Here is a 13,801-nt window from a genome sequence, read left to right on the forward strand (position 1 = left end):
GGGGTTAAGAGTACTTCTCACTCTTATATAGATGACCAGGGTTCAGTTTCTGGCACCCAGGTATTGGCTTACAACTATCCATAACTCCAGTGCCAGATCTGATACCTGATACCCTCTTCTAGCTACCATGGTCATCAGGCACACATATGAAACACTAATGTACATGCAAATGAAGCACTCATATGAACAAAATTTAAATATATATATGAAAAAGAATATATCTGGAGTGATACTATTTTGTTATTCGGAGACTGAGTGAAAACTGTGTAGGAAAGCCATAGAGAGCGAAGAGAGTGAGGAGAAAGAAGCGTCTCAAGGATGCCCCAGGGAGTCACGCGTGGCCTCTGCTGCCCACCTGAGCGATGCCTCCCCTCCACAGGCCGTTCCCGTGTGATCCAGCTCAGCTTACTCGGGCTCTTTCCCTGCTCTGAACTCTACTCTTCCTATTCTTGCCTCAGCCTCAGTCCAGCCTCACCAGGCGGGAAGGTGTGAATGAGCCTGTCACTGCACCAGGCTCCTGGGCTCCAGGCCAGGGTTCTGTGTAGAGTCCTTGGCGTGTAGAGAGCTTGGTACTTAGTGGTGCTGACTGAGTCATAGCTGTTCTTTATCATTGTTCATATTCCCTGGACATTATTCTGGTTGAGTCTCACTGGGTTTTCTGGAACCTTCAGATCTCTTGGCAGCTGCCTCTTATTCCTGGCCAGCAAGGGCTGACCATAGATATCTGTGGGTGGATATCAGCTTAGAGATAAAAACACCAGACATCTTCCCTCAGGCAACAAGAGCGCTCTAGTGATGACAACATCAGTGGCTGGGTCCTACAATCACTCCCGCCACCAACATCCCAAAGTCCTCTGTGGCAGTTGCTGAGTCCTCCGGTGTACATGGTTCTGGGAGCATAAGATGCTAGGGGCCAAGACATCCTTGGTGGAAGACTAGTTAGTGGGCTAGCCTTGGCTAATAAAACTCAGCCATCATCCTCTGTTGTACAGCCTGAGTCCCACATCTCCAGTTTCTGGTCCTCACTAGATATCCACAGTTCTGTGCTATAGCTGACCTGGCATCCATATTACTGGACGCGGTTGGCCTGATCCCTTGGCCTGGCACCCCATCCCTCACCTTGCCTACGGACTCAGTAGGCTTCTGTGCTGGTGTCCACAGGATAGGAGCCAGTCTTAGGAGCTAGGTGCCCCTGGATAACCCATCCTCACCTCTACCCATTGGGTAGTATCTTTGCTTGATTGCTAGTGCCTAAGCCCAAATATCCCTGTGGACTGCCCTGTGAAAGGTCCTCTCCCCATGCATTGCTAATATTGGCATCAGGCTTGCAGTAGGTGCTGATTAGCATGTGCTGTGTCATACTTGTCCTTGTATCCCATTGACTTGGAACTTCTGTGAACCCATTGTCCACTGAGGGACATTAATGAATAGCTTGTCCCAGGGCCTTCCACCTGCCCAGGTACTGATGAGGGAAAGAGGTGGAACCTGGCTGGCTGTAGGAAAGCAAGCTGGCTGACGTCAGGTTCCCAGCTTCCTTCAATAGCTTTGGGGTGTAAGAGGGAAATCCAGTTGTCAGAATGCAAGCCAGAGCCTTGTCCCCGCCCCAACTGTGTGACATGAGGCCATCACTCTCCCTTTGTAGCTTGCACTTCTGTACAGTTGGGGGTGAGAGTTTGGCAGAAGGCCTTTGTCACCAAGGCGGTGACTGCTTCTGTCTGCCCCTGCTCGCCCCTGCTCCCACCCTTGTTAGTGTCTTGGTCCTTTGCTCACTGCCTCCTTGCTTGTTGCATCTTTCTATAGAAAAAGAAGCTTAAGCGGCAGAGGGAGGATGAGGAGGATGAGCTGGAGATCCCACCTCGGTACCAAGGTAAGGTATCCTTCTTTCCTCGGGACATAAATCCCCTTCTCCTGCATCAGGCTGCGAGTTAGAGAGGAAGGCAGAACCATGAAGGTGTTCCCAGTTGACAACTCCACAGGTTGGCCGACCAATCTGTTGTCAACCTGCATCAGGACTAGACTGAGGGACAAGGTGATGCTAGCTGGCCTCAGAGAGCCCAAGGGCTATGTTTGTCCATGGTAAATCCCCCTAGTTAAGCTCCTTCCTGCCAGCCATCCTTCTGTGAGGCATCCTTCTGTAAGCAGCCCTTGTGAAATGTTAGCCTCTTTGGAATACCCCAAGATCTGGCACGAAAAGCCTGGGCCCAGGACACCTTGCCCAGGTGTACTTAGCTGTGTCATCTTGTTCCCTCACACTGCATATCAAAGAGCTGCAGGTTCTTAGCGGAGAAGCTGGAGTTGGCATTGCAGGATTCCATCTGTGACTTTTGAAGACCAGACCAGAAGTGACAAGCTGACCCTGGGCAAGTTTTCTTGCCTCAGTAAGGTCCAGTTGCCACCACCATGGTAGAGTAAATAGCTGCTTATGTGCCGGAGTGAGAGCAAAGTGGGCATGGGAAATGCCCTGTCCACAGGCAGCGGTTAGGAGTTTAGCTTTGGAGAATGTGGGTTCTTTGTACCAGTGCCAGGTATATGTGTTCCCAGGAATCGTGGGCAGTGTCTCTTCAAAGGAGGACTTTGGTCATTGCCTGCCAGGGTATGGACCAAGTTCCTATTCCTTTGTCCACCATCTTCCTAGAGGCCCTTTGAGAGGTGCCTCTTGCCTCCCTGAGGGCATCACTCTGCCCTGCCTGACTTAGGATCTCTGTGCTTCTCTCTAGCTGGAGGCTCTGGCATCCATCGCCCTGTGGCTAAGAAGGCTGCACCTGGAGCTGAATATAAGGCCAAGGTGAGAGCTGTGGGCGGGGGCGATGAAGGGCAAGGCTAGCTGAAGTCTGGAGCAGGGAAGGAACGCCACACTCTGGTTCACTCTGACTCAGGCTTTGCCTTTTGTTTGTGTTTTGCCTTTGCTGTCTCTGGATGAACAGAAGGCAAAGGGTGATGTGAAGAGGAAGGGCCGCCTGGACCCCTATGCGTACGTCCCACTCAGCAGAAGCAAGCTCAACCGCAGGTATGACACGCGGGCTCCTCCCTGGGCGCGGGCTCCTCTGAGTGCCTGTGCCTCTGTGTATGAATGTGAAGTCTAGAAGTCAGTTATCAGTTGTCTTCTATTGATCTTAATGTTTTCTAGTTGAGATAGTTTTCTCTGACCGTCTAACCCTGGCAAATGTCAGGTCTCCAGCATTCCCGACGTTGCAGGTGCGTGTCTCTACACTGGCTTTTTTACGGGTGCTGAGGAGCCCATCTCGTACAGTGGGCACTTTACTGGCCAGATACCATCTAGCCCAGCCTTGTTTTTATTTTACTTTTTTTTTTTTTTTCCCCTGAGACAGGGTTTCTCTGTGTAGCCCTGGCTGTCCTGGAACTCACTTTGTAGACCAGGCTGGCCTCGAACTCAGAAATCCACCTGCCAACACTGCCCAGCTAAGATTTATTTTTAATTATATGTGTTTGTGTGCACTTATGTGCACATGTGTGCAATTTCCTGGGGAAGCCTGAAGAGGGTATCAGATATCCTGTAGCTGGAGTTACAGGCAGTTTTAAACCACTGAAGGTGGACCTTGGGAGTTGAACTCCAGTCCTCTGTAAGAGCAGTCAGTATGTGCTCTTGATCTTTGAGCCTCTACAGCTCCCTGACTTTGAACCCTTGATCTTCCTGATTTCAGGAGTGAGCCACTATGCCTTGTTTGAACTGTCTTTTAAAACCTAATCATGGGGATGGGAAATTTGGCTTATGAGGAACACTGTTACTCTTGCACAAGACCCAGGTTTGACTCCCAGCACCCACATGGCAGCTCACAACTATTTGTAACTCTAGTTCCTAGAGATCTGATTGATGCTTTCTTCTGTCCACATACATGGTATACATACATGCAAGCAAAACACTCAAACACATAAAATAATAAATCTGAAAATATATATATTTTTAAAACCTAAAAAGTCATCAAATACCCTGTTTCCTCTTACGAGTTTCTCATTATTCCTTAAAAATAAAATAATTTCTGATCTTAAGTCACATATAGATTCTGGAATATATATATATATATTCATTCTGTATAGTTACTATCTTTTTGGGCCTTTTTCTTTTTTTTTTTTCTTTTTTTTTGGTTGTTGCTGTTGTTTTAAGAATTATTATATGTATGTGAATACACTGTAACTATCTTCAGACACACCAGAAGAGGGCATCAGATCCCATTACAAATGGTTGAAGAGCAGCCAGTGCTCTTGACTGCTGAGCCATCTCTCCAGCTCCCATAGTCACTGTCTGTAATAGTTTTCATAATTTCCTTTTCTTATCTTCCTCTTGTTGAGTGTTTGTTTATTTCTCTTTTTTTACTGAATGGAGCTTTTTGGTATAGGTATGGGGACTACATGAGGTGTGTAGGAGTGCTTTCAGATGTTATGTTCCTAGGACAGTGAGTTACAAATGGAAGTTACAGGAGGTGTCTGCAGATGGGCCTTTAGCAGGAAGGATGGTTGGATAGAGCAGCCCTAACCTTATCTGAGTTCATTAGAGGAAAAAAAGAGGGGGGCTTTCCTCAGGAAGTGTGGACAGTGACCAGGTCAGGACATACAGGGTCTGCCTATTCACCCTGTCTCTGTCAGGGGTGCCCCTCATTTGCTTGATTGTTTTCTATTGAGACCAGGTTTCCTGTGCGGGATCTCAGACTGCCATTGAATTTGCCATCCTCAGCCTCCCACGAGCTGAGCACACAGTGCTGCAGCACCACAGATCACCACTACAAGGAGAGGAACTGCCTGTTCTCACTGAGACACAGCCCATTTGTTCTTTTCTTCCTGCAGGAAAAAGGTGAAGCTACAGGGACAGTTTAAAGGTCTGGTGAAAGCTGCCCAGCGGGGATCCCAGGTGGGACACAAACTCCGCAGAAAGGATCGCCGGCCTTGAGTCTCCTGGGGAATGGAGCTGTTCTCTGCTGCGGCCGAGGGCTCCTTTCTAGCTCCTGTGATGTTTAAGACCAACTCCAGGTGTAAGCCTTGCTCAAACTGGACAGAAGACTCATTGGAAGCAGGACTCCGTTCCAAGAGAGATACCCAGGATTTTGGAAACTAATGTCCTTTAAAACATTGTCAACATCTAGGAGTAGAAATGCGACGTTGCTACCTCTGAGAAGGCCCTAAGTGATGCTCTGCTTTCTGCCCAATGTGGCCATGAGAACAGAGTGATGACCATGGTCTGCACATGTAAGATCTGCTGTAACCAGGCGTAGAATAAATGTGCATGGCCATGCATCAACCCTGAAAACAAGTTTCATCTTTGCCCCTCAGGGTTAAGAACAGAGTAGCTTGACCCCTTCCTGTCCAACTCCCAGTAGCCTGTCTAGCCATAGCCTTAACCTATGTCAGGAGGCTCCCCGAGTCAGAAGGTAGCATTAGGAGGTGGAAGGATCACAGGGTTGAGCACCAGGGACCCAGACCAGGCGGAGACCGTGGGTGACAGCTCTCAGGGCTGCATCTTGAGCTGCCCCGTTCACAAGCCTCTATCAGCATCTCCGTCCATTGACGCGGCAGTTACTGAGCCCTTCCTGCCTTCAACAGTCATCGCAGGAACCAAAGCTGGGAGCGCAGAGACATGGGGCTCCCTTGCTTGCTCACCTTTCTTACGCCTCCCAGGACCACCTGCCCAGCGGTAGCCCAGGCTGGGCCCTCCCACGTCAGTCAGTAATTGACAAAATGCCCTACAGAGTGCAAGCCATTCCTCCTGATGACCCAAGCTGTGTTGTCACGTAGACAAAAACATGGTCAGCACACCTGTCTTACCTCATTTTTTGTAGATCTAGCTGTGCACTGTAATTCCCACTGGTGCTTTGCAGTGTTTCAAGGTCACTTGACCTATGAGCCCAGAAATCGAGGACCTTAGTGATGTCTCCATACTCTAGTTCGTGGACACGCTTTGTCATGTTAGCACTCTGGCTCCTGTCTTTTCTTGGAGATGAGACTAACATATACATTTTTCCCCTCAAGGCAGGGTTTTTCTGTACAGCCCTGGCTGGCCTGCCTGGAACTCCTGCAGTCAACCAGGCGGTCTTGGAACTCAGAAGTCTTCCTGCCTCTGCTCCCCAAGTTCTGAGATTAAAGGTATGTGATTCCACCACCCGGATACAACATACATGTTCTTAAGGAGTTTCTGTTTGGTTTAATTCCTTCCTTTGGCACTAATGATGCTCCTGATGGAGCCTGCAGTATTCTTGATAGCCTGTCTCTTGATACTGTTTCTTCCACTTTCCAAGAGGACCCAAGCCCTTTCTGGAGTCAGTGTCTCGCATGCTAGGACCTCTCCACCCTTGATCTTGGCTGAGAATCTGAGAGGAACCAGGTTGCCAAGAGGTGGCACTGTCTACGTGCCTCACAGAAATCTAGAAATCTGGAAAGGCAGGCAGGAGATGTTTATAAAGGTTACCGATCACAACCGCCATTATTACTGCTCTGCTTCAAGTTTATCTCAGCCCAGGTCTTTCCTGGCTCTCTCCTCTCTCAAGGAATGGAACCATATATATGTATTAGGAAACCTTCTGTCAAGGAGGGTAGGTCTGAGCTAATCACCTGGAATTGATTCTTTAAAAAAGAAGCCTGAAGCAGACCTGCTTATAACATCTTCCAAGGAACTCTGCTTCCTTTCGAGGAGGGCGGGGAAGATGACCCGCGAAGGTTGGTATTAGTGAGGCGTTGAACTCTGTTCTTTGAGAGGTAGACTTTGAGGTTTGGGCTGCGGTGCAGGGGCCGGCATTGGTCTTCTGTCCTAGAAACTCAGGTGCTTGAAAGATGGTATGGAAGTGGTGCTGTTTTTTTGTCCACAGGGGTCATGGAATGCAAGACCACGGCAGCATTACACACAGGGAGTCATTCCATCACAGGGACGGTAGAAAAGCTGCAAGCTTCATCCGAGATCCACACTTACAACTTAGCTTCTTTGACTTTTGCTGATGTTGGACTCTGAGTCGTTTCCGGGCTTTCTCTTCTGAATGCATCTTTCATTCATTCTCATAAACCGAAGGAAAATCTATACCCTGCCCTGCCTTACTACATACTCCCCAAAAGGCAGCTCTTCCCGGGGGTGTGCTTGTGTGTGGGGCCTTACAAAGCCAATGTAGTCAAGCAGCTGTCCTTGGTCAAGAATCAGGTTAGGCTGCCCTTATTTTCCTTCTCATGATTGTGGCAAAGGCTTGGTGGTGATTGTCCTGGTGGTTCACCGCCAGCAGAGAAGCTGCCGACACTAATAGTTCGTTTTACAGTCTGATCCACCATGGAAAGGTTAGTTTGGTTTGCAGTGTGAGAGAATGTTGACGATATTCTAGTAGCCACTGTCTTGAGTCTCCCCGTTTTTCAAAGAGTAATCCAAATTCAAATATATTTTTGTATTTCATTATGAAGGAAAGATTTCACAGAATATGTGGCAACAAGAGGAAAGTAAAAGCAGAAGCTTGACTCCTACGGGAGACTCAGTGTCCCTGCTGCACCTGAGTCCCAGTGTCCTCTTTAGGACACTCGGCCTGCATTTCCCCCCCCCCCCCCCCCATCTGGCTGCTTTATTGTTTTGAAGACAGAGTCATTATGTAAGCCTAAACCAGCTTCAAACTCACAATCCTGCCTTAGGCCCTTGAATCCTGGGATTGCAGTCAAAGTGCTACTTCCTGCTAAAACAAGTTTTTGTTTTGTTCCTTTTTAAATTTTTTCTTTTATATATTTGTTTGTTTGTTTGTTTTTGGTTCTCTGTATAGCCCTGGCTGTCCTGGAACTCACCCTGTAGACCAGGCTGGCCTTGAGCTCAGAAATCAGCCTGCCTCTGCCTCCCAGGTGCTAGGACTAAAGCATGCCACCACTGCTTGGCTACTTTTAAGATTTATGAGTATGGGCACAGTGTGGGTGCCTGTGGAGGTCAGGAGGTGAAGAAGGTTTAGGATCCTCTGGAATGGGAGCTAAACTTGAGTCCTCTGCAAGAGCAACAGGTATTCTTTTTTGATTTGTTTTTTTCGAGACAGGGTTTCTCTGTATAGCCCTGGCTGTCCTGGAACTCACTCGGTTGACCCAGTTGGCCTCGAACTCAGAAATCCGCCCACCTCTGCCTCCCAAGTGCTGGGATTAAAGTCATGTGCCACCACTGCCCAGCAGAAACCATTTTTAAATATAAGCATATAGTATACATTTGCACTTGACTTAGAACCAAGTATTTACCTTACCTGAGTAAATATTTCAGCAAAGTTTCAGTGGCCCGATTTAGAACATCTGCCCAGTGGACAAAGCTCAGTATTTATAAAGGCTTTGGAACCTTGAGTATGTTGCTCACTGCTTACGCAGGAATCGAAAGCCGCCACAATGCTAGATTGTGCATAATATTTAGAAAATGGCATGATGAATGCTCTTTGTTCTATTTTTGATATACATTATTATGATCGGATAGATGCCTGTACTCTAGAAAATAACCCTGATTTGGGACAATGTAAGCTGGTTCGCCATTTCCTGAAATTATGCTTAATGTCGCTACTGTCATTAGAAACACTTAGGAAGCTGTTAGCTGACAGCAAGTCACTAAAGGCCGAGGCTGCACAGCAGAAGGCTGCTTCCTCCCACCCCGTACCATTGATCACCATGGAAATGCTCAGTGGGTCCTCTTAAGAACAAGTATTCTTACCCTCTACCACATCCTGGCCCCCATTTGCTTTGTTGAGGGAGTCTCATTATGTAATGGTGGCTGGCTGGCCTGGAATAAGTAGCCCAGGCTAGCCTTGAACTCATAGGGGTCTTCCTGCTTCTGTTTCTCTGAGGGCTGGGATTAAAATCACCATACTCTGCAGTGGGCTATTTTGTTCTTTCTTTTCCAAAGCTTCTCATGTCACCACCCAGGCTGGCCTTGAACTTGGTGTATACCCAAGGATGACCTTAAAATTCTCTTGTGGAGATTATAGGCCTTCTACGAGGTGCTGGGTATCGAACCCAGGGTTTTGTTAATGCTACTGAGCCGCACGCCCAGCCCTCTAGAACAGGATTTCAAGGCAGAGGTCAATCGCTGGAGAAGGCAGGAGTGTGAAGAGTGGTGGTGTGAGTAGGAGTGGCCCCATAGGCCCGTAGATTTGAAGGCTTGAGAAGTGGAGAGGCCCTATTTGAAGGATTAGGAGGTGTGGCCTTTTTGGAGGAAGTATGTCATTGGTGGGTAGGCTTTGAGGTCTCAAGAGCTCAAGCCAATAGCTGGGTGGCGGCGGCGCACGCCTGTAATCCCAGCACTCTGGAGTCAGAGGCAGGAGAATTTCTGAGTTCGAGGCCAGCCTGGTCTACAGAGTGAGTTCCAGGACAGCCAGGGCTATACAGAGAAACCCTGTCTTGGAGGTGGGGGTGGGGGTGGGGGGAACCAAATCTAAAAAAAAAAAAAAAAAAAAAGCTCAAGCCAGACCCAGTGTCTCTCTCCTGCCTACTGGTCTGGATGTAGAACTCTCAACTTCTCCAGCACCATGTCTACCTACTGTGCTTCATCCTGTGATGATAATGGACAAAACCTCTGAAACTGTAAGGCAGCCATAATTAGATGCTTTCTTTTATAAGAATTGCCTTTGTCATCGTTGTCTCTTCACAGCGACAGAACACTTACTACATGATGGCGCACACCTTTAATCCCGTCACTCTGGGGGCAGAGGCAGGCAGACTTCTGTGAGTTTGAAGTAAGCGTGAGATACATAATGGGACCAGTCGTCCCCTCCCCTCAAATAATAAAATCAAATAAGAATTGTGCTTGGTGCTATATTCTCATATCAGAGCTGGGTTTGTGTGGTCAGTTCTGCAAATCTCAAATCAGAATCAAACAAGTTCAAGAGAAAAATCTGGGCTCAGGAACGAGTCTAATCAAAAGTGTAATTTCTTTTCCATCTTTTGAAAAATAGGTCTCTTTTTGTAGCCCTGGCTGCCCTGGAACTCACTCTGTGGACCAGGTACATACATCTGCCTGCCTCTGTCTCCCAAGTGCTGGGATTAAATGAATGTGCCACCACACCGAGCAAAACGTAATTTACTAATTTGTAATGAGAAATGTAATAATCCAAGACACAGTGATTAACCAGAAAGTACTCTGCATTAAGTCAGAATCAGTGGTTAATGCAACTAGGAAACAGAAAGGGGACTCCATAAAGGATAGGTTGGTAGTATCTTGTGGTGGGGCATGCCTGTGGATTTTGGCCTATTCCCTAACCCCAGCAGTCTGTTCGGGGCCCAGCACCCACAGCGAGTGAGCAGAAAAAAATCATTCTCTCCTGTGTGAGCCAGACTGAGTCTGTTCCCTGCTGCAGCAAAGTTTCTGAGATTTAATTAGCTGGGGCTCCTTCACACGTGGCATGCCTGGATCAAATGTCCAAGCCCAGGTCTTCTGGCTCTTGCTAAGGAGACAGTCAGCTGCTTCTAGGGCCTGGTGTGGATAACTGATCCTCCATCCAATAGGGTAATGTCCAAAGGGCAGCTTTGTTTTTCTGTGTTTGTGATGTCACCCTGAAGACCTGCAGGTACCCTCTAGACCTTATGGTTGAAAAATCACAATTCCAAAGAACACAGGAAGTTCAGCTACTGGGCTGATGGATTTGTGAATGGATCCAGGAGTGGCCTATGCATCTCTACAGCTCCTCCACACATTGTGGGCCTTTGAAGCCTTGCTTTTCACCAGAACTGTTGCTACAGTAGAGCTGGACTTGAGTCCTCAGAGCAAATAAGCTAACAAGAGATAGTTACTATCCTGAGGAGATTTTACACAGTGCATGTATTGATTGCCTCATGGTACAATAATTCTTATCTAAACATGCCCTCTTAATCACCCAACTGCAAGTACTGCTCCTTACAGGGAGGTGGGGCGGACCCAAAGCATACACTATAATCAGAAAGTGGTGACTCTGACATCTGGTATTCTGAAGACAAGTCCGTGCCAAGAGGAGGACTGTCACATGGGCCACATGTGGTCCCTTTCTTAGCGCTCCACACAGAGCCCAGGATGTACAGCCAGACATACCTGATCTCTGGGGCTGGATCAGAAACTCCTACACAGGGGCCAGCAGCAGCAGTTACAGCCCAGGCTGGCACAGCTTTTACCTGGGGCAGTCACACATCCTCCATCTCCGTGACTCCTACCACAGTAGACTGAATTCTTGATTGTGGTTTAGGATTCCCACCTAGCAGTTTACTTAAGCTCCACCCTTCTCAAATGCTACCCTCCACCTCCAGAGTCTGGGCCGACTCACAGTTTGAGGACTTGGGCCAGGCATGGGAAGTTCAAGTTCATATCCCCACAGCCTGCTATGCTCAGCCCAGGAGAGAACGTGGTGGCACCAAGAGGTTGGGCTGTGAATTTGCAAATACCACACCAGTACCTGATCTTCCCCGTACTTACCCTGGGGCCTCTTTACTCTCCAAATGCATCTCTGTCTAGCACAAGAACCAACTACAGAACTGGTCTAGGTGGGGAGGCAGAGCAGTAGGAGCTGACTTGGCTGAGGTGAAGGGTAGGGCAGGGCAGCAAGGGGCAGAGCTGAGTGTTCCTTTCCCTTCCACCTTCTGGGAGGCAGACCTGCGGGTCAGGTCTTCATTTTTTTCTTTCACATTCCTTTTTTTCCTTTCCATCCATCTCCCCTACTTCCATAAACACTTCTGTATGTGTTCAGAGCAAAGCACTCCTAACCAAAGTTTGGAGGCGATGGTAAGCTATGCAGGCAGAATTCTTGCTATCACAAAGTTGAGGAGGTTGGGGCTGGAGAGATGGTCCAGTGATTAAGAGCACTGGTGTTCTACCAGAGGTCCAGAGTTAAATTCCCAGCACCCACATGGTAGCACACAACTATAACTGTAGTCTCCTGGGGCCTGATACCCTCTTCTGGTGTATAGACATACATGCAAACAAAACACCCACATACATACATACACACACACACACATATATATATATACATCCTTAAAAAAAACAAACAAAAACCAAGCCAGGCGGTGGTAGCACATGCCTTTAATCCTAGCACTTGGGAGGCTGAGGCAGGCAGATTTCTGAGTTCGAGGCTAGCCTGGTCTACAAAGTGAGTTCCAGGACAGCCAGGGCTACACAGAGAAACCCTGTTTCAAAAAAAAAAAAAAAAACCAACCCCCCCCCCCAAAAAAAAAAAATTGAGGTAGAAGTAGATTTAAAAAAACAAACAATTCTGTGAGAACAGCCACCACCAGTGACTTCTGGGTACAACAATCTGGAGACTCAAGGCTAGGGAAGGAGCTATCAAAATAGGGGAGAGGTTGGAGGAGAGAGAGACTGGAATATCAACATATGAGTGACAGAGTCATCACCTCTAAGGCTTGAGGTGGGGATGCCCCAAAATAAGAACTAGAGGAAGAACAACTAGTCAGGCAGAAAAACCAGGGCCCTGAAGAGGCAGTTCAGTGGTTAAGGGTGTGCACTGTTCTTTTAAAGGACACAAATTTTGTTCCCAGCACCTACACTGGGCAGTTTACAACCTATAACTCTAGCTTCAGGGAATTCAACATCTCTGGTCTCCAAGAACAGTCACACACATACATACTATAACTTTTTTATATTTTATATAATAAAAGTATTACATAAAATTATAAACAAATATAATGGTGAACATGGTGACATACACCTTTAATTCCAGCAGAGGCAGTGGATACAAGGCCAGCCTGGTCTACAAAGCTAGTTCCAGGATAGCCATGACTGCTGCACAGAGAAACCTTGTCTCGAAAAACAAAACAATAATAATGATGATAATGAAATATAAGCTAGGGATAGTAGCCCACACCTTTGATCCCAACACTCAAGAGGCAAAGGCAGGCAAATCAGAGTTTGAGGCCAACCTGGTCTCTAGAGTGAGTTCCAGGGCTGACAGGGCTACAGAGAAACCCTATCTTGAAAAATGAAACCAACCAAACATAGTAATAAATATAACCTGGGCGTGATGGTGCACGCCCTTAATCCCAGCACTTGGAGGCGGAGGTAGGTGGCTCTCTGTGAGTTCAAGGCCAGCCTGGTGTACAAATTGAGCCAGGGCAACATAGAAAAACTCTGCCTTGAAAAAAAACAGCCGGGCGGTGGTGGTGCACACCTTTAATCCCAGCACTTGGGAGGCAGAGGCAGGCGAATTTCTGAGTTCGAGGCCAGCCTGGTCTACAGAGTGAGTTCCAGGACTACACAGAGAAACCCTGTCTCGAAACAAACAAACAAACAAAAAAGAAAAAACAAAATAAATAAACAAAATTAGAAAGGAAGGTAGTAAAAGAAGGAAGGGAGGGAGGGAAAATCAGCCACTAGTACCAGTAGAGCATGGTACCTTAATTTCTCAGAGTTTTACTGCTGTGAACAAAAGCCAAGACCAAGGCCAGTCTTCTCAAGGACAACATTTACTTGGGACTGGCTTACAGGTTCAGAGGTTCAGTCCTTTGTCATCAAGGCAGAAGCATGGCAGCATCCAGGCAGATATGGTACAGGAGAGTTCTACATCTTCATCTGAAGGCTGCTAGTAGAAGACTGACTTCCAGGCAGCGGGGTCTTAAAGGCCACACCATCTCCAACAGGTCCACACCTTCTAATAGTACCACTCCCTGGGCCAAGCATAAATACCGGAACACCTGGAGGCTAAGTGAAGGTTACTTTTCAAGAAGGTTGTCTGCTAGGGATCAGAAAGATGGAGCATAAAAAGCTGGGGAAATCTATGTACTTAGCAGTTCAGGCTAAATGGACACAAAGGAAGTAGAAGGAAATAAACACACAAACAAAAGATTAACCTTGAGCATGTGGCCTAGGAAACACAAGGCCCTGGGTCACAGA

General features: G+C 47.5%; 1 protein-coding gene across 1 annotated transcript in view; it reads left to right on the forward strand.

The window, feature by feature from the left end:
* Positions 1 to 5,251, forward strand: part of Rrp12 (ribosomal RNA processing 12 homolog) — a 32,188-nt gene extending 26,937 nt beyond the window's left edge. The window contains exons 31-34 of the mRNA XM_052185698.1: positions 1,801 to 1,867; positions 2,718 to 2,785; positions 2,925 to 3,007; positions 4,801 to 5,251. Coding sequence (XP_052041658.1) covers positions 1,801 to 1,867; positions 2,718 to 2,785; positions 2,925 to 3,007; positions 4,801 to 4,903 — 321 coding nt within the window. The 3' untranslated portion in view covers positions 4,904 to 5,251. The remainder of the gene's footprint in view (positions 1 to 1,800; positions 1,868 to 2,717; positions 2,786 to 2,924; positions 3,008 to 4,800) is intronic.
* The last annotated feature ends 8,550 nt before the right edge of the window (positions 5,252 to 13,801 follow it).

Source organism: Apodemus sylvaticus, chromosome 1, assembly GCF_947179515.1.
Source record: "Apodemus sylvaticus chromosome 1, mApoSyl1.1, whole genome shotgun sequence".
Classification (NCBI taxonomy): Eukaryota; Metazoa; Chordata; class Mammalia; order Rodentia; family Muridae; genus Apodemus; species Apodemus sylvaticus.